The sequence below is a fragment of the Epinephelus fuscoguttatus genome, linkage group LG21 (genome assembly GCF_011397635.1).
Source record: "Epinephelus fuscoguttatus linkage group LG21, E.fuscoguttatus.final_Chr_v1".
Taxonomy (NCBI): domain Eukaryota; kingdom Metazoa; phylum Chordata; class Actinopteri; order Perciformes; family Serranidae; genus Epinephelus; species Epinephelus fuscoguttatus.
The window spans coordinates 21,888,804-21,914,788 of record NC_064772.1 but is presented as its reverse complement, the minus strand read 5'-3'; the positions used below and the strand labels follow the sequence as shown (position 1 = coordinate 21,914,788).

General features: G+C 42.1%; 1 protein-coding gene across 2 annotated transcripts in view; it reads right to left on the bottom strand.

Annotated features, from left to right (window-relative positions):
- prex2 (phosphatidylinositol-3,4,5-trisphosphate-dependent Rac exchange factor 2) overlaps positions 1–25,985 on the bottom strand; it is a 126,020-nt gene that overhangs the window by 62,693 nt on the left and 37,342 nt on the right. For both annotated transcript variants that reach the window (XM_049565243.1, XM_049565244.1), the window contains exons 8-19: positions 25,449–25,552; positions 21,964–22,113; positions 21,246–21,387; positions 13,976–14,076; positions 12,853–12,956; positions 12,704–12,753; positions 8,590–8,665; positions 6,519–6,591; positions 4,040–4,182; positions 3,607–3,699; positions 1,467–1,615; positions 1,285–1,370 (exon numbers count right to left, since the gene is read on the bottom strand). In XM_049565243.1, coding sequence (XP_049421200.1) covers positions 1,285–1,370; positions 1,467–1,615; positions 3,607–3,699; positions 4,040–4,182; positions 6,519–6,591; positions 8,590–8,665; positions 12,704–12,753; positions 12,853–12,956; positions 13,976–14,076; positions 21,246–21,387; positions 21,964–22,113; positions 25,449–25,552 — 1,271 coding nt within the window. The remainder of the gene's footprint in view (positions 1–1,284; positions 1,371–1,466; positions 1,616–3,606; positions 3,700–4,039; positions 4,183–6,518; positions 6,592–8,589; positions 8,666–12,703; positions 12,754–12,852; positions 12,957–13,975; positions 14,077–21,245; positions 21,388–21,963; positions 22,114–25,448; positions 25,553–25,985) is intronic.

The following is a 25,985-nucleotide window of genomic DNA, read 5'->3' as shown; positions in this document are numbered from 1 at the left end:
ACTACATTGACAAAAACAGTAATTTGTGTTCGCTGAAAATGGGAGCCGCTGGCCTACCACTTCCTTGATCGGTTGTTTGTTTGTGTTATTGTGTGACTTTGCTAGATCTGAACAAACACTTTAAAACACCAAAGTCACACAATGGCACAAACAAACTAAGTGATCGAGTCAGCGGTAGACCAGCAGCCCCCAAATTCAGCGTGGTAAAATTACTGTTTTTTGACAATAGAGTGTGGCTTTGAAGAGAACATAAATTTCACTTATAGTTCAGATACACCTCAGAAAGGGTTGTCTTTTTGGGAAGTGCTGAGCATACAACTGGATAAATTAGACTTAAATTATACTGCACAAGTTTTGTGAGAGTTTGTAAATGGATTTTTTGCTGTTGTTAAATGCAGTCGCCTATGACTTCAGTTTTTGGATTCTTTGTTCACCACAGAGGCACGCAAGAGACACAAAGTTTCCTACATTAATTCACTGTAACACAAGGTAAGTGACTGATACACAAGTGGTCATTTGGGGGGTAAAGTAATCTTTTAACCAGTTTCTCTTTGTCTCACCCCTTCTTGTGTCTCAGTTCCTTTGCCTTTAATTGTTATTACCTGCTCTGTTGACCTCAGACACCGGGAAACAGCAGCTGTGATGACAATCTGAGGAATTAGACACCTCCTACATCATCAGTTTTGTCTCGGGGGGATCAGAGCATCTACTTAAACACACAGCAGGTTCCCAGGCAACCACATCATCAAGCCAACACATGCACACACACAGGCAAAGTCTCACACATACCCAGCACATTTCTACCCTGCCATCCCACTTAGATTGCTTAAGGAAAAAAACAGGATCCAATTCTCCTGAGAACAGCCAGACAAGGCCATGGATTGTTTTTTGATTGGACCCTATCTCATACCAGCGCTGATAGCGGTGCTACTAAACACGCTGTGTTAGGACAAAAACGGGCACGCTGATCAAAAAATGCTTCTCCATCACACAGAGGCATGGGAGCGTTAAGAAAAATGTGAATAGGTACATGTAAATTATTGTAATGTGGAAAGAGACTGATAAAAAGCTAATTTTCAGTGTTGGCAGCAACATTAACCGACCAGCTGAGCCACATGGAGAGCAGGAGTGTGGAAAATTGGCCCCTTGTGGCCAAGTCATGCATACAGCAAAAGACTGGTGTGGCATCTGCTGACCAGCTGTGCCACAATACCAGGGAGGTGATGGGAGGCATTTTGCTGATGAAGCCAGACACCTCAAGCGGTAGAGGTGGCGATTTCTTACCTCTCCCAACAGCATGGACCACAGACGGACCGAAGCCACGAATCTGGAAACCTAATCCATCAGCTGAGTCGGGAATCTTCACTGTCCTGGGGACAAGAGGAGGGAAAACGACAAGATCTCTTTGATCGTATCTTTAGACGTATGCACACATTAACGCACATGCATATTCAAATCTGACTTACTCTCTTGGCTTGGTGCTCACCAGCACCCTGAGGGGTCCTCTGCTGTTAAAACACTGCCTAAGAAGAACTTCCACTTCGGAGAAAGGCCTGAGGAACACCAGGTCTCCATTTATGGCAAACAACTTCTTCCCCACCTCCAGGCCAGCCATCTTACAAGAGCATATAATAAAAGAGAAGAAAAAAAAAAGGTATTGAGGTTAGGTTTTGATGCCACACAGAATCACAATGAAATGTTTGTCATTTTTAGCTTCAAGTTAACTTTGTTGGTATAAACACACCAACCTCCCAAAGGATTTCTATATATCACAAAGGAAAGCGCTCACACTCCCAGTCATAGGATAACTTTTATCTATGAGCATACGGCTGGATCCTGTTGTGGATTTCATCGTCCCAGACTGAATATTTAAATGCAGACACACACAACGCCAGTCTCTATGCAATCCAGACCCTTTCAGGCTTGTTCAGTGCTACTTCAGGGCTGGAGGGAATTATGGGTCGTGCGCTCAGATTGATCACATTTGCCCTCCAACTCCTCTGTCCCAGTTTCATCTTGCAGATCAAAGCGAAACACCAAAGGAGACCTCAAAAATATGGCGCCCTTTCATACGCTCTATTTCTGCATGAAAATGCCTCTAATGTTAGCATCCGTGTCCACCATCATAAAGCAGGTTAGAGGTTATGGTTTTTGTATAACTGATGACCGAACCACATTTTAACAACAAAAGGCTTCTGCTGACTGGAGCTCATCTGCTATAAAGGCGTCACAGCTTTGCAGAGTAACTTCTGGGAAACAAAATCAAATGCAGCAGAATGATGTTAAATTACAAAAGGGACACAGTGAACCAGAGTCTGAACACTATAAAGCCAAAAACACCCTCAGATCTCGGGCCCTTATTTGTTACAACAGCGATTACATGGATTTGTACAGTAGGTAAATCCGCTCAGTGAGGACTAAGTTTCAGAAGGATTTTTAACAATAGGATTTTGGAAATCAATTCGTTCAATAAACATGTACTGTATGACTGTGTGCATGAGCAGATTATGTGACAATGGGCCCCTGGGCACCGACATGTAAAAGGCCCCACCACCTCTCCTAACATACGAGCAAGACACACAGACTTTGTGCCGGCTTTGTTTCTTTTTGTTGTTTTGCGTCTCTTGTAGTTTCATCATCTTTTTGTAGTTTTGTGTCTCTTTGAGGTCATTCTGTGTCTCTTAGGGGAATATTTGTGTCATTTTGGTTGTTTTGTTTCTCTTTGTAGATGTTTTGTGTCTCTGTTGTTCCTTTGCATAATCTTTGTTGTTGTTGTTGTTGTTGTATGCTTCTTTAAAAGGACAATTCACTGTATGTCTCTTTGAGATATATTGGTGTTTTTTTTGGTTACTTTATGTCTCTTTGTAGTAACTCTGCATCCCTTTGTAGGTGTTTTGTGTCTCTTCGAAATTCCTCTGCATTCCTTTGTAGTTGTTCTGTGTCGATTTGAAGTCAATTTGTGTCAATTTTGGCCAGTTTGCTTCTTTCTGAAGTTGTTGCTTGTCTCTGTGGTTCCTTTGCATATCTTTGTTGTAGTTTTATGTTTTGTTAAAGGACAATTTCTGTCTCTTTAGTCACTTCATGTCTCTGTAGTTCCTATGCATTCCTTTGTAGTTGTTTTGTGTCTTTTTGAAGTCATTTTGTATCTCTTCAGGGTATATTTGGGTCCATTTTGGTCATTTTGCTTCTCTCTGTAGTTGTTTTGTGTCTCTGAAGTCATTCTTGCATATCTTTGTTCTTGTTTTATGTTTCTTTAAAGGTGAATTTGTGTCTTTTTGTGACATATTTTTGGTCACTTTGCATGTCTTTGTAGAGCCTTCGCATATCCTATAATCGTTTTGTGTTTTTTAAAAGGTAAATTTGTGTCTCTTTGGGTATATTTGTGTCTTTTTTTGATCATTTTGTGTCTCCTTGCGGTCGTTTTGTGTCTCTTTGTAGTTCATTTGTATGTGTTTGAGGTCATTTTGAGTCGTCTTCTGATCGATATATATTTATTTGAGTGACAGTTTGCAGATGAAGGACAGGGGGCCCCTGACAATTTTGGCCCTTGGGCCTTTGCCCAGTAGGCCCGTTCAATAATCCATCTACGTCTGTGTGCATTCTCACCTCAGCTTGGGAGCCCTTCTCTACAGATTTGATGATGGGGACTCTGTTCCTCTCCTCCAGGGTAAAACCGTAGCCGCCATCACTAGGCCTTATCTGGGAAAAAAAGAACCGACACGTCTCCCATCAGCAAAATCCCAAGCCAGCAAACCAAGACAGTTTCACAGAGCACAAACACACAAACTAGAACCAGATACTGGTACAAACAGATAGCAGCCATGGTAGTATTAGCTCACTCCTCAGAAAGAAATGCTTACTGAGGTATAAAATGGACTTTTGCAGAGTTGTGCCTTTTTCCTTCTCACAGCTGTGTGCTTTCTAATGATTTACTGTGCCTTTGGTTTGGTTTGAGTTGTGTGTACATTATAGATTGCTAGACAGACTGAGAGCTAATCAGTCAATTAGCCACAAAAGAGTACTGTAAGTGAACACTCACCAGGAGAGACTTGGAAATGACGTTCTCAACTATTTTCAGGTCATGCTTCATATGTTTGTGTTTGGTGTTGGAGCCCTCCATCTCCTCATCAGCGAAGAAACGAAACAACAAGGGCTCGTCCTTGAATTCACTCTTTTCCAACACTAGAGGAGGTAATAACAAAGTCACAAGTGACTAAATGTCAGAAAAACAAACAATTGAACTGATACTTGCTGAATAATCACAATTCTAGCAAATAGTTTGTTTTTAGACTTAAGAGTTCATACAAGGGTGTTTGAAGGATCAGCTGCTTAACTACACATCACGTATAAATCACATTTTTGCTGACAATTTTCAAAAGTTTTATTTATGCAGTTTTATTTTATTTATTTATACAGTTTCAGACTCTTGAATGTTTTTTTCTACTGTTCCAGTGAAGAAGTGCCTTCGATTTAAGCAGTATTAAAATTAACAAGACTTCTAAAGTTTGCTCGAGTTCTGAAATCCATCACAGTGAATACTGAATCTGCTATAACTTTTTCATGGTGATGCATTTTTGAGATTTTAGATTTGAACCATTTTAAACCCCAAAACCATGTAACTTTGGCAATTATGAAAACACACTGTAGGGAAATGCATGGAAACCAGTGGCAGCACAGACTGGCAAAATATGCATTAAAACAGTGGCTCCCAACTGGTGGGTTGCAGTGCAAAAGTGGGTGTGGGTCCATCCTGAATGGATCACAAGTGACTCGAAAACTTGTCAAGTCTGTAAAAAACACACTTTATTTTGAAGTACAGAAAATTTCCAGCTCTGAGATTTCATTTTGAAGTGCCATTTCCTGTTGTAGAGGGAGTGACTAACAGACAAATACGTGACTCGGAAAGCAAACTAGCTCGACGACATGGCCACGGACGACACACAAGTATGACGCTGAATGTCTGAAACTGTGCGGATCTTGAACAGAAGACTAAGAAGAAATCTGGACCCTGTGGCTGGACCAGTTGAGAACCGCTGCAGTAAAATATAATGCAGAAACATGGTATAAAACCTGGTTAGTAATGTGAAATACATGTGAGTTATGGGAAATGGGCTAAAGCATGCAGATTTTTTTTTTTTTTGATCATCTTCAGGTATGCTACTGCAAGTGTTTACATTACATAGCCTACATTGCTACATGTAGCCACATGCTAACCTCAGGGAAACATGTAATCTTGGCTGCCGTTGTTAATTTCTCCCCAATTTCAGATCATATTTCTGCTGGAACATGATTAGCTGTGTTTAGAAGCATTTACTGAAGATTTTCAACAGGAGAGAGTGCCGCTATACACAGTTATTCTGCAGCTGCAAGTGCACTGTTACATGTAGCTACATGCTAATGTCAAGGAAACATGGAACAATTCAGACAGAGGGTAAATAGTGTTCCAGCACACAGTATGAATAAAATAAAGTGTTTTTTGATCATTAAAGCATGTAAACATGTTCTTATACAAACCCAAAATACAGTTAATTATCTGTCACATGCCAAACAGAGCAAGCCAAAGCACTTAAACACATGCATACCATGTATTCTAATATGCATAAATCAGCACACACTATGAGAGAAAGGGATCACTTTTAAATGAACCCAGTCTCCACAGCAACATAACGCCTTAACCAAGACTTCATTTTGAAATGAAAAATAACCCTGAGGGGAAAAACAGAGTTTCCCTCTAACATTCACTTCATTCCCCTGAAGGATCAGATATAACGGCAATAGGTTTAATAGCCACATCGTCAGGCCAAATAACTCACTGGCACGAATGGCAAAATTACCCCAAAGGCTGTGGAAGTGAAAGGAGGTTTGATGGCTGGGTCTGTTACTGTATGTTCCATAGATGTGCTGGTAATTTGTAGTGTGAGGCTTGAACTGTGGCTAGTTCAGAGCAGTTACATCATGGAGGTACAAGGAGACACGCTGTGACTCATACTGTAGTGTGTATGATGTGGACTTTGGCACGCAAGAAGTGCCGAGTTAAAAACAAGTCTAACTCGCACAAACAAATTGTAACCATGGCTACTAACCATTTTTTGCACTTTAACTGACAGCTATGTGTTATCTGCCAAGTTCTCACAGCTAAAGCAAACCATTCACGTACCCCGCACTTGGTTACTTAAGTCAGATGCACACAAGTATGCATGAAGTTAATGATAGTATGCATGAATACAGCCATAACCCTAACCACACACAAATGCACACATACAAATTCATTCACTGGATTGGAAAAAAGTTCTATTCCTGTAGCGTGTCAAAGGGATTATAAGTAGAAATGGAAAGAGAACAAGAGTGGTTGTGTTCTAAAACAGGATGCTAAATGCCAGACGCCCTCTGTGTGGTTTCTCCGAAGCATTCGACTCTTATTTAGTCAATGATGGAGAGGATTCCATGGTTTGTGAACAGCGGGATGGGAACCTTTTTTTTTGGTCTGTTGAAATCCTCAGCAGTGAACAGTGCCGTACCGTGATGCATGAAGCCATTGTCGCACAGCTCCACCCCCAAGATCAGCGCTTCCTCCCTGGTTCTGCAGTCCCCCTGCAGCAGAAGACACAAGAAAGTTAAAGAGTGAATGCAGTAGAGAGCGGAGACAGGTTTGAGAATAAAGAGTGGATAGAATAAACGAGCCACAGGAAAGTAAGAGAAAGAGAGACAGAACAAAGGACATTGTATGTTTAGAGAGCAACCCCTCCTTTGTTCCTGCATCCAAAAGCCCAGAGGCCTGCAGACCCACTTCATTCTCCATCTTGAACACAGCCAAAATCATGTCTATACAGCAAAGTGTGACAGCTCTTGAAGTCCCACGGAAGGAGTGAAAGCTATTCCGTTGGCCTGGGTCAAACACATTCATATGGACTACCACACACACGCGCGCACTCATACGCACACACAAACATGTGATGTCTGTCATTGATTCTGCGGTGGTGGCCATATACATTTCATTTCTTTGTTGTCATCCTGGACAGGGCTATCAATCTGTCAGCCTCAAAGCTTCCTGTCAAAGTCAATAAAGCTCAGCTGTCGAATCAATTCTGCCTTTCTTTCTTCGTTTCCTTTTGGCTCCACTGAGAGCCTTGAGTCTGATGGCAAGAAATGCTTTGTCGTCTTAGTTTGTTTCCTCTGTTGCACATTTGAAGTGACCTGAAAAACTACACTTCTAAGAATCCAATTGATTGTGTTTCAAGTTATGTAATATACTGAAAAAACTTTTCACACATGTAAAACAAAGATATTTTTATAACATTTTGAATTACAATTTGCTTGGAATGATTTATTTAGACAATTTATTTTGATCGTACAATGTAGGATCACATGGTTATCATGCTTCCACTGAAAGCTGATATATTATAATACCTCTCATCCATTACTGTGGGTGAGGCTAAGTTAGGGCTGCCTGGGTCTAGACCTTTAAGTCCGCCCACTCCACCAAGTTTGAGTTGACTGATTTGTCTGGCATCGAGAAATGAAACAGTGGTTTCTCAGTTAAAATAAACTAGAATAACCGCCTTGTGGTTGTACGCCTCCATGAACCAGCCAAGATGCAGTTTACATCCATGTCTGTCCAGACTCATGTAGCCATGACATTAGACAATGTTTCATATATGGATGTTGCTGCAACCTGGCAGCACAGAAGATCTATACAATCAGCACAGTTTCAAGATGGACACCCAAGATTAGTGTCACCAATTCAGTGTCCGACCAAATGTCTCCCCCTCTGTTCCTGAATTATGACGTTGAGCAATGGCTAGAAATGTGTCATTGTTTTATCCTATAACACATTTGTGAAACATTTTGTCATAGAATATGAATTCTTGACTTGTTGCCAAAAATGTGTTTTATGAGGTCACAGTGACCTTGACCTTTGACCACCAAAAACTAATGAGTATATGCTTGAGTCACAGTGGATGTTGGTGCCAAATTTGAGGAAATTCCCTCGAGGCCTTCTTGAGATATTGCATTCACGAGAATGAGACGGAAGTGAGGTCAAGGTGCCCTTGACCTCTGACAACCAAAATCTAGTCAGTTCAAGTGGACGTTTGTGCCAAATTTTTAAAAATTCCCTCAAAGTGATTTCGAGATATTGCTTTCATGAGAATGGGATGGACAGATGGATGTACAAACAGACAACCCATAAATATAATGCCTCTGGCCATGGCTGTCGCCAGTGTAGAGGCTTAAAACGACCAATGAATGCAACAGGCGGAACTAACGCAGTTGTCAAGCTGTTGTCAAGCATAGTCTATTGAACCACTAAGAAAAAACAACAATGCCAAGCCCTATACACAAGATAGATGCTGTTATCAAGGCTGTTCCACTCTTAAACCCCAACAAAACAGGTATGTTGGCATGGCTACCCATTCATGTGGACTTTAAATAACATTAGATTCAGGCAGATACGTTTCGTCTCTTGTGATTGGTAAGGGGAAATCGAAACCCCCCTCCTGCACATAAATTAGAGTGGACGCAACGTCAGACTGAGGATGGGAACAGAGTGTAACAAGTTCTGTCAGATATCAAGAAAAAACTAGGGTTTACCTGTGCAATAAGCCAGTCTATGAGCTTGTTGGCCATCACCACTGATTTGTAGGTCCGCAAATGGTAGTCCTTGTCCCTGGATGAGCAGAAAAGCAGAACACATCGTGAGGAAAACAAAATTCTACTTTTAAACTTGGATTGTACCATGTTACTATTCAACTCTGTGATTCACTTAAACTGCAATAAATCCAGATGGGGAACATGTGGAGTAGTAATTTCTTAGTCTATTTAAACACAAATGGTGAAGGAGCCTAAAAGAGGGCTAATAATTCCCACTGTCAGCAAGGCGTGGTCGCTTTTCAAGCACTGGCAGTTGCGTCATAAATCTGAGTGAGTTTCTGACAGTTGGTGACAGCAAAACAGCATTCCTCCGAGCATGGCTGGAAACAGCCCCTACAGTGTTTGGCCCCGGGGTGCCCCATGTCAGTCTGGCGTTGCTGTTCTCAGTGTTACCCACACTGCCGCACAGAGACCCCGAGAATGCCTTCTGAAATGGAGCCGTGACTTTCCCATGAACATGGGGGCCTCCCCGGGGACATGCAGGGGCCAGGCTGCAGGCCGGGAAAGTCCAGAACCACCGTGACTTACACCACTCCACCACTTCCACCACATGCAAACACTCACTCAGACACACACGCAACCGCACATACACATGCCCATCTTGCGCACACACTCACACAGTTCAGACAAGTCAAACATGACATGTGGGCCAAGTTAAAGTCCAATCTCAGCTGTCTGGAGCTGTTCAGAAAGTGAAGCGTGAGAGGCCGAATGCTGCCCTGTTTCCTCCACAATGGAACATTCTGTTGCGTAACTGTATTTGACAGCCTGCGTTGGTCTCTGATGAGGTCGGTAGTGTTGGTATTAGCCGGTGAGGCACGTTGCCCTGCCGTGCCATGCATAATCCCGATGGACCAGAAGAGGCAACAGAAATCCTTTTTTCCTCCTGAATGGGATACTAGAGACAGGGAGATTGGGGCTACATCGGCTGGTTCACAGTTAGGCTGTCAGAGTGAAAAATGGGGGGTAAACTGCGGTCCAGTGGGCAGCCATATGTCCGGCATGAGGGAACAGCAGTTGGAGGAGCAACAGAGGGAAAGGTCAGAGAGGTGGTTTTCTAACTTGCTGTCCGTAGAGAAAAGTTTGCTTTGACATTTTGTTCGGGGTAAATGGATGATGAAGGCAAATGTTGCATTTTCAAAGCATTTTTGGAAAATGTTTTATGCAAAGGATGCCGAAAGTTCAAGATTTAATCAACTGTTTCAGTCCTGATGAATAACTCAAGTACAGTGTGGCATATCATTAGTTATTTTGAAAATCCTGCACATGCATCTGCAAATATTGAGTTTCTGGAGGACTCATCAGCATAATGAAGAAAACCTGTCAATATTTATCAGACACTGAACTGAAATGCCAGTTTTTCCATTCTGTGCGAAGATAATTTATGAGTGACCTTCGCTGTATTGTGTGGGTTTGCAGCCTCACTGTAAGCACACTGAAAATCTCTTCTCATTGCTTTATCAAACAGTGTATCCACATTGGACATTGCAGTGGACATTTCAAAGTGTACAATCAGATTCATTGGAGCTTTCTTGTGAGGAGAGCCGGGTGTGAGGGGGACACAAAAGCTGTGCGAGGGAGCAGGGTTGCTAGTGTACGATCCCCCCTTCGCTTCATCTCTCTCGCTCTGCAAGGAAATTATACCTAATTAGGCAGGGGCTGGTTGCTCCAATTAAACTCTGGCATTCCCAGGCTCTGTGATGCATTGTACTGGCCTCTCAGCGAGAACACACTGCACAGATATGCTGGCTAACAACACACTCAACTCTAGTACACCGACGAGAGTTTTTACGTCAAGAGGTTTGGCCTCAACACAAACGCCAATGGACTAAATGCTGACACACACACACAAAATCAGCCTTTAGGCTTTTTAGTAGTTGGATCAAACAGAAATACAGCGAAGCTTCTATGCTGGAAACATGCAGGATCAGCGTGCCCCCTTCCAGCTATGGCACAGTTTTATTGGTGTGAAATTAAAGCTTTTCTCCAGGCCATTTGAGATCCAGCATAAACAGGCAACCTTGATGCGGTGCTTTGCGGTAAAACACATTAGCAGCCTGCTCTTCAAACACTGTTCAAATGGAGTTTAAAAAAACAACAACATTGAAAACCAAACCATGCCAGCAAATTACTCCTATAAAATGAGATTGCTCCACTTCTAACTCTGTTAGACAAAGGGATGTTTCATCGCATGTGCCAGGATTGCTCCAAAACACCTGTTTCACATTTGGGTTTAAGTGACTATTTCATGGGCATGCTGGATTTTTCAGCTTTCACTTGTTTACACTAATTACACACTATAAGATGACTAACTGGGAGCTTACTTTTATCATTTTAAGTGTGTTTTGAATGACAAATCATGGCATACAGAACTTCAGCTGTGAAACTTTGAAAACAACAGCGCTGAACTTCAGTTATCAAAATGGCTTTTTTTTGCACCATGTTGGATGTTGAAGAATTGGAATCAATGTTTGCCTCCTGCAGCTCCAATTCATGTCAGGCCTTTCAGAGCACAGGATCAATATGCTGTCGGTCACACTCAGTGGAATGTATAAGACCTCTGTATTGTAACGGAGTGACCCCTTAAATTGCTTTATAAGAGAAATGAGGCTATTTGTATCTGTGATGAATAGTTTGAGCCATGTGAGCCAAACGTAGTGTAGACACACAACAAAAGGAAAAAATGACCACAAACCACAAAGCAAAAACTGGCAATATCCTTTGACAGAACAATCACAACTCCAGATCCACTTCCAACCTTTCAATATTACATGATTTTAATTCAAAAGTAGAGCTTAAAATGTTATCCATAGGACTTTTATGACTTCATTCGTGTTGGCTTTAAGTTCAAGGGATAGTTCAGATTTTTTGAAGTAGGGTTGTACGAGATACTTCCATAGATCCATAGTCAGTGTATTACCTACTGTACAAAAATGCTGGTCAGCACATCTTGAGTTTGAAGCAGGCAGGAGTACTGCCAAGGAGCTAAGCAATGTTCTGCTGTGGACAGGGGCAGCAGAAAAATGTATATTAGCCACCTAAAATGACCACCTACAAAAATAAATATCAATTCATGTGTACTCTACACTTTACCTTGCCCTTTCCAATGGGAAACTGAACTGAAAGCCAGATTCCATTGAAAAAAAAAACTGAGCAAAGCATTAGCCTGTCGACTGTTGCTGGTTCCTCTGCAAGCTGCTTTGCAAACTGCCTCCACCCAGCTCCTCCTTTTCATGTTGTCTGACTTATCAATGTCATCTGTTTGTCATTGATGCTGCTCTGTTCTGTTCCTTTTACTCGAGGAAAATAAAGATCAAATCAAATCAAACATCATCTACTGTAAGGTAATACACTGACTATAGATAGGTATCTCAAACAACCCCACTTCAAAAAATCCCAACTACTGACTGCAGCTAAGAACAAATTTTCATGCCAATTAAGACCGTGTGATGGGGTTGAACGCCCCAGAAAACGCTATGAGAGGGCCTTGGCTGTTTAGTCAAAGTACTATTTTGATTGTAAAGAATGAACTTTCATGCTGATGAGGACCATCTGATGGGTTAAAGGCTCCAGCAAAAGCTAATAAGTGGATCTTAAGTTAAGATTGCTTACTACAACTGTTTCAAGAATGTGACCTTGCCTCAGTGGAAAATGGTGAACAATGTGGCAACAGACTATTAAAAGCTGAAAATGAACTCTCAAAGGCACCAAGAGAGATTCATCACAATGTTGGCCATTTATCTGCTTCCCAGGTGCACCCAGACCACTTATAACATCTGATAGACTCAATCTTCCTCACCGCGTCTGTGTTTTGAGACCGGGCAGATAAAACCTGCCAAGCTAGATCACCCACAGGCCCCACCACACTCCATCACCATCTGTGCCAACTCTTCTTAAGTCAGCTCCTCTTTAAAAACAATGAGCTCATAGTTCACCGTGATATTTCTCTCCTCCACGCTGCTGTGTGGTGGAACTATTTTTAGAGGAAAGAGACAGATGCTATGCTACTGGGGCCCCACCTGGCTGGGCTGTGAAAAAGAAAATGGCCACCTACCTGATGACAGGGGTGAAGAGGCTGTGAAGACGGCAGAACAGCCGAACACCCTAAAAAAAAAAAAAAAAGTGAGGAGATTTTGATTAGGTCAATAATAGGTGTGTAAAATGTGAATTGTAGTAAAAGTAGCTCTACTGTTACACTGTTACCTTAGATATGACATCATGCATGTCACTTCTGGGGTGATAGGTGCCGTCGTCGTAGCGAAAGCGGTACAGTACCGGCTCGGGTTTGAACTGGTGTTTGTCTGTGACTAAAAATGCAATTCAAAACATAAGGATGTTTCTGAAAGAAGAAGTACCAGAATAAAAGACGAGAAAAAAAGTCTCGAAATCCCAAAGGGGCGTTATTCGTGTTGCTTCAAATTTAAAAGTATAAGAGGTTTAAAAACATATTCGAGCCAAGCAGGGCTGCATGGTGAAACAAGCTTTCCAGACAAGAGGAAGACTCAAACTTAATACAGAGTGGTCACAGATAACACGGCTGCTCAGAGCTCCCTGCTCCTCTTGCTCTGGGGGACTTTGTTGAAGGCCCTCCAAAACAGTAATAACAGTTGGCTCTGTATTCTTGGCGGCAGCCGTTCGGGTTCCATTAAAGGTTTTTATGAAAAGATATTCTATCGTTTTCCACATGGGCACTTCTAACAGTACTGGGGGAGAGCTCAGAGGGGCTCGGAGTTATTCCTCTCTGTCAGGAACGGCTCTAAAGCCCAATCTCATTTCTCTGTGAGGAAGCAATAAAGCACCCCCGAGTGATTCAAGATACAACTTGGCTTGGGGCCCTACTCTTTTGAGGAAAAAAAAAATACATGCAGAGCAGTACACGCCATTTAGTGTGAATGCAAAGCATTAGCCAGCTTAAGCCTCATGCACCAAATACACTTGTTACCCAAAGCCACAGAACAGCCACAGAGCAAATATTACACAAACATTACGGCGAGAAGAGATTAACATTTATAATCCCTTACCTAAACATTGTGTCAAGGGGGTGTTTAAATGGGACACCTGCTAAGACATAAATAAGACAGCTGCGTCTGCATTGTGGGCTCAAGCCAGGGAGTGAAAGTATTGTGAAACTGCTTGTTGAATGAGGAACATTCTTTGGACATGGCCAGAGGTTAGGTCAGGCAATGACAGGCATTTGTATGCTCTACAGCGTGCAGCATGAAGTAAATTAGACTGTGGTAGGTTTGGTTATAGACATGGAACAGCAAAGGATGATAAAGCAGGTCTGAGTGGGAGAAAATAAAGGACAAATATTGTGAGAACTAACCGTGGTGGATGATGCCATTCTCCACCAGAGCTTGACCCAGGTGAACCCCTTCCTCTGGGTTGCCCGTCTCACCGATTTCCATCAGCCAAGACACAAGCTCACTGGGGAAAACACAAAAGACAACACAGACATAATAATGCACATGCTCACTCAGGGATAACACAACAAACTTACACAAAATCCCCACGAGAAATCCCATCACTCCGGAAAAGAGAAGTGTATGATCAGTGGAGAGAGCTTTGAATTTACCCTTGCTAATCTGCAAATTGGAAAAAATAGTGGTGGCCTTTGCCATCATTACAGAGAGCCTTTACAACTTGCTATGAACAGTTACTCTAAATTGATGTGACTATAGCAACAAACACCAGCTTGCCAATGAGGGATGATTTATTTACTGCTGGGGGCCACATGTTTGTTAAAACAACCAGCAGGCTTTACTCTGCGTGTTTTGTTTGGGTTAATTTTATTTATTTTAGACATAAGACGGAGCACGATGAAATCCGAGCAATTTAACTGGACGTTGGGAAGTTCATGATGGAAACTAAAAGAATGTTTTTTCTCTGCATCATTTACAACAGAGAAGAGGAAACAAACCAACCGCCAGATCAACAAACAACATCAGAACTTCAAAGGGCCCGAATGAGCCAAATGGGATAAGTCTTTATAATTTAGTAACTCAAAGAGAGACAGAGAGAGCAAGAGGACAAAATAAAGACAGAGGACGAGGGTTGAGGACAGGCAGAGTGGCAGCAACCTATCAGATTACATCCTGTCCTGTCTCCCTATAATAGACAAACAAACATGGCCAGCAGCACCACTAAATTTCTGTGGAATTCACTTCCAGGCCATGACGGAGGTGGTCGGGTGTCAGCATCGAGCCAGCAGTGGCAATTACCAACGCTTTCAGAGAAACAACTGACCAAACACCCCACCTCCGTCCGTCAGTCTATAACCACTCATCCTTGGCGTCTTTTCTCTTCGCAACAGACCACAAGGGAAAAACACAAGTCTATAACAACGTCAGTTTGTCAACCTCTGTACCTTAACCATGGAAGGAAAAACAAAGTGAAAGTTTGGACTATGTGGTTCTCATGGCCTCCAGCTGATGAGGGTCACATATGCAATAAACAGTTCCATGCAATTGAAATGTGTAGTGGGGCGAAACTAACCAAATCAAACATCCCAATATTTACGACTCATTACTATATGTATCAATCATTAGAGAGTAGGTTTAGTATCTGAGAAAAAAATGTCTCACTTACTTTAATTCAGCTTTTAAAGCCCCCTAAAACCAAGTGTGCGTCAATGAACTTCTAACTATGAGTGAAAGAGTTCTCAATGAACACAAAATTGTTTGCCATAAACCTTTGGAGTATTTCACATGAGAGATCTCTGTATTTATGTGGTTTTTGTTTGTGCTCCTCTCACTGGTTTGGAAAGCTGGAAAAATGGTGATATCACAATATCACATAATGTATGAATCAGGGGGCCAACATCTTCTAATCTGTGGGTCAGTTTGTTGGCTCATGTGCTCTGAACAAACTCATTGGTTGTTCAGCACTTGTACATGTATGTGAGGCTATGTGGTATTTGTCTTGCCCCTTCTCAACTGTGATTGGACGGCTGAGTAAAAAGTGACATTGAAGAGTGCAGTGATTTAGCAAAAGTTTTTCAAGTCTAATTTTTCAATTAAAAAAAAAAGATAAATAATCATATTAAGTGTAAAATGCCATTAAGTGTCGGAATCATCATTACTGATTTTTTTCAAAAAGTCTCATGAAAGACACAGCAATTCAAGAATTACAAAGCTTCTGAAAGCTTAGGCAGCCCTTGTCGGAACAGCATGACAGCCAGTGTCTGGTCAAAACAATGTACGTCTCCTGCATGCAGCATTCCAGAGGTATTTAACATTAGTAACCTTTGCCTGATATGATCCCAAAACCTCAGATTTAACTTCTAGAGTCCAGTATGTCAGATTTTTTCATGAGTCCTGTTCAATCCAAGGTGGTGAGACAGACTTGCACACAGAGCTCAAGTGGAAAAGGTGTGCGATAGAGTACGCAGTTTCTTTTCAGATAACGTTACATTGCATATAATTTTTTTTTTTTTACCCTTGCCCAATTGTAAAACTCACAGAGTTTACTTCACCAGATGATCCACGGTACGATACGATATCATATTATCACAATACTTCAGTCACTTTACAATATTTTTGCCATTTTAAATATGTTGAAATATACTGAGTATTGCAATAAAATATATTTCCATATATTGCAACTAATTACCTTTTTTCAACTGTAAATTATGTCCCCAAACTTTGTCAACATCTGTTTTATCTAATAAGACAGTTTTCAGCCTGTTCATGTCACTTCAGCCTGGGTTTTTTTGCAGCAGTAAAATGTATATAGTGGACTGAAAAAGCAATTGATTATTCTATTGTAGTAGGTTAGATAAAGTCTAATTTGTCTTTGTAATATTAATAATTTGTGTAATACAAAAAATACAATATTGCCACACAAAAATATCGCAATACCCTGCTGTATCGATATTTTACCCCACCCCTAGTAGATATGCTACCAGGGTAGACTGCACTCAGCCCATTGTGTCTGATTTCCCCATAGACCAATCCACTGGTTGAAAAGTAGGTCGAATTTCAGCCAGCCAAGATTTTCTTGGGTTAACTACCTCCCAAGTATAAATAAATTACCTATGGAGGTACAAGTGGATTTATTCCTTCAGACAACTGCTTCCTCCTGTTTTCAGTCTTCATGCTAAGCTAGTCAGCTACTGGCTGTAGTTAGAGGACATGAGAGTGGCATCAATCTTCTCATCTAACATTCTGCAAGAAAGCAAACTACTAGCATACAGTACTTCCCAAAATGTCAGACTTTTGGTTTAAAGTTTCAGTGTGTTAATATATTAAGGTAATAAAATGCCAGACAGTGTCTACGTTCTTACATCTGCAAAGTATATTAATTGATGTATGAGTATCTCTCCCTTCTCTATGGGCAAAATCCTGTCTCCATCCACATGCAGCCAAAGCAGTCTTTTTTCTCAGCTTCTGCTTAAATGCATCGTTTGTGCGTGCCGAAAGAGCAAAAAGGTGGATTCCAAGCAATGTCAAAAAGAAAGAGACGAGGCTGACAAAGACAAAGGGAATTTCTTACAGGATGTCTAACCTTTTCACTGAGCTCTTAAAAGGGCTTTTCATCAACATCTATCACAACAAGCAGACACTATTGTCTGTCATGTGCAGAAGAGACACACACTTTGAATCTCTTTTGTTTTTCTGTTTATTCCAGGCAGGTTTAAAATTGGATGATAACTGCAAGCTAGGTGGCTGTCACACGCATTTTCTGTGATGAATTACACTGTCGTAGGAACCAAACCACAAATGATTGTAGCACTTAAAGGGGCGGAGCCCAAGACCCAAAAATAGCCTTCGGCCTTTAAAAAAAAAAAAAAAAAAAGAATAAAAAGAGAACGAGGAGGCGTGGTAGGAGAATAAAAGCATTTCACAATGGAGGGAGTGGGCTGAGTTGAAGCCATAGGCAATGTGGCTTTCATCAGAGACATACCATGCTGGTTCCAATTCACCAATTACGCCTACATGTAATCATCTCCATAATCATCTCAGACAGGGGAAGTACAGAGGGGCTAGAGGAGTCTTTGCACCCACAAGTGGTCATCAAGGTGTTGACCAAGCTGTATATATAGAGGGATAGGTTTCCACGAGGAGCTTCCCTGAGCTGCTTTCTTGCCATATGATCTCTTCAGAATCAACGACGTGCCCACATATGACCAACCTTTGATCCTTTTAATCTCTTTAGCTGACAGATCAATTTTTCCTCCAGACCGCGAGGTATCTGGTGTTGTCTGCACGGACCAAAGGAGAAAGTAACCCCCCATTCCAAACCACCAGGCGATGTAACATGGCCACAGCTATGCTGCCCAACTGAACTTTTTGGTTGTTGTTTTTTTTTCTCTCCCCACGCTTCTCCCTGTTATTTTTAAAAATAACATTCTGAACTGACTGTTTGAGTTCGGAGTGATTATTACCAGTCAAAACATCTCTGTAAAAATTTAAAACAAATGGAAAACACGGATCATTTTAAAAAGTAGTGGGGCGTTTACAAGGCAAATTTGTTATGCGATTACAAGAGTCGAGATATGAGCACGGTTTAAATAACATCCAACCAACACTGTCTTGTGAAAATGGTTTATTTTATTTCCAAGCCCTTTTTAAATTGCATGGTGTCATCACTCTATAAAAAGGCCCTCGCACAGAATTTTCATTTTCAAACATGGAGAGTTCCTCTGCTGCAGCCAGATGTTTGGAGATTTTATTACCCTGATCCAGTTTTGTCACCTTTTAAGTCCCACAATGTGTGCTTCCCACAAAAAGTCTACAATGTGATAGGAATAGACAGAAGAATTGAGGTTAAAGGTTTTTGCGCCTTCCAACATCAGGAGAGAAAGAGGTGTGATTTCCTGTCAAGATTTCCTGTAAAAAGCTTTCAGGCCCAATGAAAGGAACTTCCTATCACAGCAGGTAGTTAGAGGATCACATGGTTCTGGTTCTCATATACATCAGTGATTGAAGTTACAGTCCATGCCCCCTAAATATTGGATTTTAAACTTTTTAAGAGTGTTTCTGGACAGGATCAAACCCGAGGCAAACTCAGTTCAAGCCAACTTTATTACTTATTTACTTGCATGAAACCCGGCAAGTCGATACGGCGGCAAGACATCTACATCTTATATGATAAAAGCAAAGTAGCGAAATGGGGGCATCAGCTCATGCATGCCTAAAATAGATCAAGGGCAACATTTTGAGCAAAGCACCCTTTAAAGTAAACTTTCTCACCTATCAGCAAATGAAGGATAGAAAGACATGTTTAGACTTGTGAAAAGTAAACATAGAAAGTGCACTGGCTTGGCTGTGGAAGCTCAAGGACATGCAGAAACAATGGACATGTTACAATGAGACACACCACCCCGTCTCCTAGAATTAACATTTGTATATTACTTAATTGCATTGTGGTGACGATGTAACTGCTGCCTGGGTTACGTTCGGAAACAATGTTTCTTTGGGAAACACTACATTTATGTACCACCCTGGATTCACTGGGAGGTGGTTGGGGTGGATGGCCGACATGACACCAGAACTGTGGGTTCAGACCTTTGTCTTAGGGTGCTTTCAGACCTAGAGTTGTCTTGCTTTGGTCCAAATCAGGGACTAAGTTTGTTACAAAGTTGTATAATTGCCTAGAGTTGGTTCGTGTTCTCACGGCAGCATTTACAGGTGGACCAGATCAAATGCCTTGCACGAGAAAGCTGCTCTTGATTGGTCAGAATTTCCATGTGGGAAAATTTCCAGGAAGTAAACAAATCGTTGAAGAAGAGTACATTTGCAAGATAAATGTGACACTTTCTAATGTCACAATGGAGGGACAACTATGCAGGTTGATTTTAGCGCTGGTCATCGTGGACTATACTGCTGTCATTGTTCATTTTAGTCAAACCATACAGTTTGAAAACGAGGCGCGGCTCCAACTACAAAACAATGTTTTGATGCATTGGATGTGCTGAATGTGCATATTAAGGCAGTACAGGAGGAGGTGCACATTAATAATCCTCCAGGACTGTAACATGCTCATGTTTAACCCAAACAATGTGTCATGTGACTGCAGTTGGTTCAGATCGAGGTCGGAACATGTTCTCACCACAAATAAACTGCACCAGAGTTCATTTGTAACCAGACCGAGACCACCTCTTCAAGAAGGTCTCGGCCCGGTTGTTTTGGTGCGCACATGAGAGCGAATGCTGTGTTCACACCTGCCCAAACCAACCACTCCTAGGAGGCAAATGAACTTGAGTTCAATTGAACCGAACCAAACAGGGCAGGTATGAAAGCACCCATACACTCTGTTCACACTACAAGCAACAGGCTTGTTGACAGCAACAGGCTTACAGTCATTTTCAGTGGAAGTTGGTAAAAAGCTACAATCTGCCGCCCAACAATTGTCTAAGTGACAGGCGTGACGCAGTACAAATCAAAGCTCATCTGGCCTCAACTTTTTTCTGCGCTCCAATGACGTGTTGACGTGATTTGCAATGGGATGGCAAAATGTGATGTTTAAATGGGACTCAGACATTAATGAAACACATAGATATAAATTTGACCAACTTTAGATGGTGTTCACTCGAAATGCTTTGTTGCAAGTAGCAGACACACAGGCCTGTGACAATATAACTACGTTAAGCAACACTTCAATGGCGACTGGGCGATAATGTCACTAATCACGCTATTGTTTTGTTGCTGGTTTGGTTGTGTGAATAGGGCATTAGGTTTAGGCAAAAAAAAAGCCCTTTAGTTAAAGTTAGGAATAAAAATCGTGATTTTGGTTATATGTTAATAAAAAATGTAATAATAAAAAAAACCCCGGCACTATGTTTCACTTAAAAAACGCATTTACTTTTTCAGATTACTTGTATACAATTGTTATTTCTAGGCGACAGGGCTGGACACAGACACACACAGACACACACACACACACAGACACACAGACACACACACACACACACACACAGCTGCCCTCTGGCATAATGGGCCCTCTACTGCAGTTACCTCATGGATTCCTCAGCAGAGAGCTTATTGTAGTCTAACATGGGCGAGAGAGAAAGCGGGCAGTCAGCTGAGCCGCACAGGGATATCTCCCTGTGATTTACGACTGGCATTCAATGGCCGATCCGTCCCCAGACACCACACCAATAATCCTTAAATAAGATTCATGGGCTAAATCTGGCTGGATTTGATTTTCCCATGACTGAGGCTGTAGATATACATAACACACTCCTGAACAAAAAGGCGCCGATGCTTTCTTCTTCCCAGCTGCTGTCTTTAGAAACCCTTGCCAATTTAAAAAATGAAAGCAGGGATGGGGAAACTGATCTGTGTTACAAAAGTGTCCTGTGTAATCCGCTCTGAAGATACAGCCATATGCCAGAGGTGCTACTATTATTCACTTAACACTGTACAAGGCCTCGCTGCCCTCTTGTCATCATATATAAAGACGTACACATCTGAGAATACACAGAATTATTTATTCTAGTTCATGTCACGACACAGTCATCCACTCTGACACTCACTCCCTCACAGTTACAGAGCTCACACTGATGTGACACAGAGGAAACCAGGAGGACTGAGCGCTCAGCAGCTTCCCCACCGGACAAACCAAAGTGTCGAGGTTAGCGGTGAGAATCTTACCTTCCCAGGAAGCACTTGGGGAAGGTGGTGAGCTTGCGTTTACGGTCCTTAATGAGGTTACACTTGGTCATGAGGTGGTAGAGCTTCTCTCCCTTCTCTGACACCATCACCCACGTATCCTGCTCCATGCCGAGCCTCAGACCTATGCAGCAGAGGAGGGAGGGAGGGAGGAAGGAAGGGAGGGAGGATGCAAAAAAAACAAAAAAAGCCTGTCAATATCGTGGCATTAATAATCTTTGCACTCAGCGTCTTGACTAGACGTGACATCAATTACTAGCTGGAGAAGGTTAATGTCTCCTAATTTCAGAAGATAATTAGCAGTGTCTTTCAGAGTCTGTGCTAATAGTCTGAGGCAATGTTAATCACTGACACTATGAGGAGTTTATCATGTACACAATCTCAAAATGCGGGAAGTAGAAACTGAAAATATGTGTTTCCGTCACTGTAGGAGTGACAACCTGCTAATCTGTTCCAACACAAGACACACAGTATCACCACATTGCTCGCTTTTTCTTTCATACAGATTCAACAACTCATCAGAGCTGGGATTTACGCCCTCTTTTTACTATTCAGGTTAAATCGTTCTGTATTGATTTTCCCAAACGCAGCATATATTTTCAGCTATCTGATTCAACACAGATGTAGAGAAATAAAAAAAACGTGAAATGAGCTTCCCTAACTGACCGACCCCCACCCTGACACTGAAGCGCCTTCTTACTTTTCCTCCGCTCCCGCTCTTTCATGATGGCCTCCAGCCACTCCTGCTTCTCCTCCGGCGTCTTGGCCATGCAGACGAACCACTTGTTCTTGGCTGTGTTGTGGATCTTCCAGCCGTTGTTTACTATGTTCCCGCTGCTGTGGTAGTCAGCTGTAACACAGACACAGAGGTTGACTTCTCTAGTTTTATAAAGTCTTCTCCTCGTGAGGGGTGGAACGACACGCATCCACTTTTTTTTTTCTTACTCGTTTAAGCTCAGAGAAGTTTGAAGGGGAGGGCCATCAATCAGTGGTCGTACTGATCATGACACTGTAAATGGAGCTGTTGGGAAGTCGGGTTCACAGTGAAAGAGTGTTACCCGCATTAAACACAGCAATAACATAGTGAAGCACAGCTCCAATGATTTGCTCCAGACAAAACGAAGCAAAGTAACATGGTGTTAGCAACACTGGAACTCATATGGGAAAGTGCAAATAGAGCAGAACAGACAACACATTATCTGATAAATTAAGGCTTTCTTATACAGTAGCGTGTGGTCTATTTTCAAGAAACAACATCCATCATGAAACTATTGAAAATAAAGTCCTCTATCTCAGTGCAAACTCTTGCCTTGGACTCATTTTTCCCAGCTGTAGTGTCGGCCCTCATAGCCTCTCTATTGAAAGCATCATTGATTATCGCTCTTCTCCTTCAATGAGATAAACGAGGGGACACACATGCAGAAGAAGAACCATCCATCAGCATTATTTACTACTGAGTGTTCAGAATACTCACACAGAGTAAATGGCTGCTTGTGATTCACCACCTTGGCTCGGGCAGAACGATTAATCGAATTCAAAGTGACATTGCAGTGTAATAGGAAGTCATTTTTAAATTGCAAAAGCTGCAATTAAAGGCAACAAACAAGCAGGTCGGAAACACCTGCCCCCCCACCCCCCACCCCCCCCCCAGCGTACACGTGACTTAAGCAAATAAGAGTAGATGAAGAAAACAACTTGTCAAATACCATGCTCACAGTAATCCCTTGTGAAAACAGCCAAGGCTGTAGCAAGTGTGTGTTCAAGCAAGAAAGAGAGTTAAAATGGATGCACAGAGAGAAAAACAGGTGTTGGAACAGAGAGGCCATGTGCTTCCTGACCACTGTCTGGAGGCTGAACAGTGAGGTGAGTCGAGCATCAGTCAGTGTGCACTTAAGTTTGGGTGATTTGTTTCGGTAACTGACTGGAGATCAGTAAGATCATTCATATTTGTTTTATTTATGTAAATGTTCACCCGAGCCTGTTGTTTTGCAGGGCTTTGTTGTTCTTTTTTCAGACTATCAAAGTCATGATGATTAGATTACATGCTTGCATAACTGGAAGTTACAAGATCTGAATCATCAGTCGGAGACGCCTCATTTAAATGAAAGTTTTCAAGTTGAGCGGTTGTTTTCTGTGCTTGTTTTTGGGTTTGTTTTTTGGTCAGCCAGTGTGCAGTGTACTTCTGATCCCCAGCTTTACCGCAGAGTGAGCACTCCTCACTTTCACGCTGCTCTCCGGTACAGGCAGCCGCGGACCCAGACCCAGACCCAGGGTGAGTCTGAGTGAGACGGAGGTAGCTGCCAAGAGGAAGAGAGGCTTTACCCAGTCAGGTTCTGAGAGATGGAGTGGTAAATGGACCCGCACTTGTATAGTTCGTTTTTAACACTCAAAGTGATTTAACACTACATTCACACACTGGTGGCCGAGGCTGCCATACAAGGTGTCACCTGCTACCCAACTTTTTTTTTTTTTAAGATTTTTTTTTGGGGCGTTTTAGCCTTTAATTGATAGGACAGCTTAAGCGTGAAGGGGGGAGGGAGAGAGAGAGAGAGAGAGAGAGAGAGAGGGGGAAGGACATGCAGCAAAGGGCCACAGGCTGAGGCTGGAGTCGAACCCGGGCCGCTGCGGCAACAGCCTTGTACATGGGACGCCCCCTGCTACTCAGCTTTAAGGCACTGACACACCGATGGTACAGCCATTAGGAGCAGTTGGGGGTTCGGTACCTTACCAAAGGATACTTCGACGTGTGGACTGGAGGACCCGGGGATCAAACAGCCGATTTTTGCTTAGTGAACAAGCTTCCCTCCTTAGCTACAGCCGCCCGAAAACTTCTTCTATCTTCCACCCTCTGCTTAGAAGTGGTGAATTTACAGCTTACAGCAACTTTTCTTTGACATCTAGTGTCAGTAAAAAAGGTTGTCGCACAGTTCCGATGCATCATTATCATAGTAAGCACACATTAGCTCAAAGGGCTAACTTGGCTGGTTTACTATATCACTACTGTCACCCTGAATATCCTGATGAACCTAGGTCAACCTCTCAAACTCTGTATGTAAAATAAAAGGAGCGAATAGTCAAATATTCATTTTAAACAGCCAAATCTGATTTGACTGATAATGATTCAGTCGGGTATAGCCCTATTCATGACAATTAATCTCATTTTATCATAACTTGCAGGCCTGGCTTACATGACAGAGTAGTTCATATTGTGACCATATACAGTGTTGTGTTGGTCATACATTAGGATGATTGAATAATACAGAAGATAAGCAAAGAATCGTATACTGAATTGCATTAGCAATACTGGTCTAAAAAAATAAGCAGCTTGCTAATTTACCATAGTGTTTAGCTCTAACCTAACACACAAATATAACCATAAGGTATGCAAAAAAAAAACAATTAAAAAAACAGAACAAATGGAATTGAACTCTTGACCATAAGCTGAATCTTCCTCATGTTCTTCCATCTTTTAGAGAACATTTTAAATGCTTCACCACCTGACCTCTGATTTTCTCCCTCCAAGGGTGTAACAAAAAGCAAACCATTACAATCATCAATTACAATCAGGTCTAAAAGCATCTACAGTGTGGTGTCCTTTATATGGCATGCCTTGAGGGCGTTTTTCAACCTCAGGCAGCAAGTGTGCGCCTGGGAAAAAAAGTTGCGGCGCTTATTATTACGTAGGAATCCAAGCTAAAATACTCCTGTCGCCCTGGATTTCAGATTGAGATCTCCCGCCTGTGGTGCAGAACACCCAGGAGTTACTGCACCGCCGCCGGCCTCACGTGTTTATCCTCCCTCTCCAGACCCAAACCCATCCATCTCTCACCAAAAACACCCAATATTACGGCCCATCTAGGTCTGCTGGAGAGGAAATGATGGCTTCTACAAATACAAATGATAATCAGTGGCTATGTGAGGCCAAGAGACACAAGCGCTCGAGTTCACCAAGTACCAGCAGCAGCACAGTCCCAAGAATAAGTAACTATAGATGTCTAAAAAAATGTTTATAGGTAAATCTTATTTTTCCATCGGCATTCCAAGTATAAAATCGCAGGTTGTCAACGTTCCTGTGTGGGTTACGGCATATTTTTAAACTGCTGCTGCCAGGAGTGCTGCTGACATAAAAAATGAGCTTCTGAGAGAGGGTGTGAGCACAAAGAGAAAATCTACTTGTCCACTCACCCGTGCCATCATCCACGTTTTCCACCTCCATCACCTCTGTGTTGATTCTCCCTCTGAACAGGTAGCGAGGAGCCTCCGTGGCCGTCTTGCTGTTTTTTAAACGCCTTGGACAGAAAAAAGCAACCACAAATATTAGTCCATAAAGATTAATCATGTTATTATTTTCTGTGTAATTAGTATCACTCACAGCCCATTTGGGATTCTATAAAAGACTAATTATAATCATCTGATGTTTGTCCATGTGTATTAACCATGTTAAGTGAGGAAAGCACCCAATTTAGACAAGTTACTCGAATTAAGGTCAGAGCGACACACTTTATTTTCTGTCTTGGTTTTATTTCTTTAGTCATGAATGGATACTACCTGTAGACACTACACTGTATACAGCACGTAGAGTAAAAGCAAATCGAAGCAGGTGGCAGCTTGGTTGGTGGTGGATAAACAAAACCTGCCAGAAACGCGCACAATGGACGCAGCAGCATTGTTAGCAGCTGCATCAGTAGCTCAGCATGAGCAGATCTGGCAGAAACACGACAA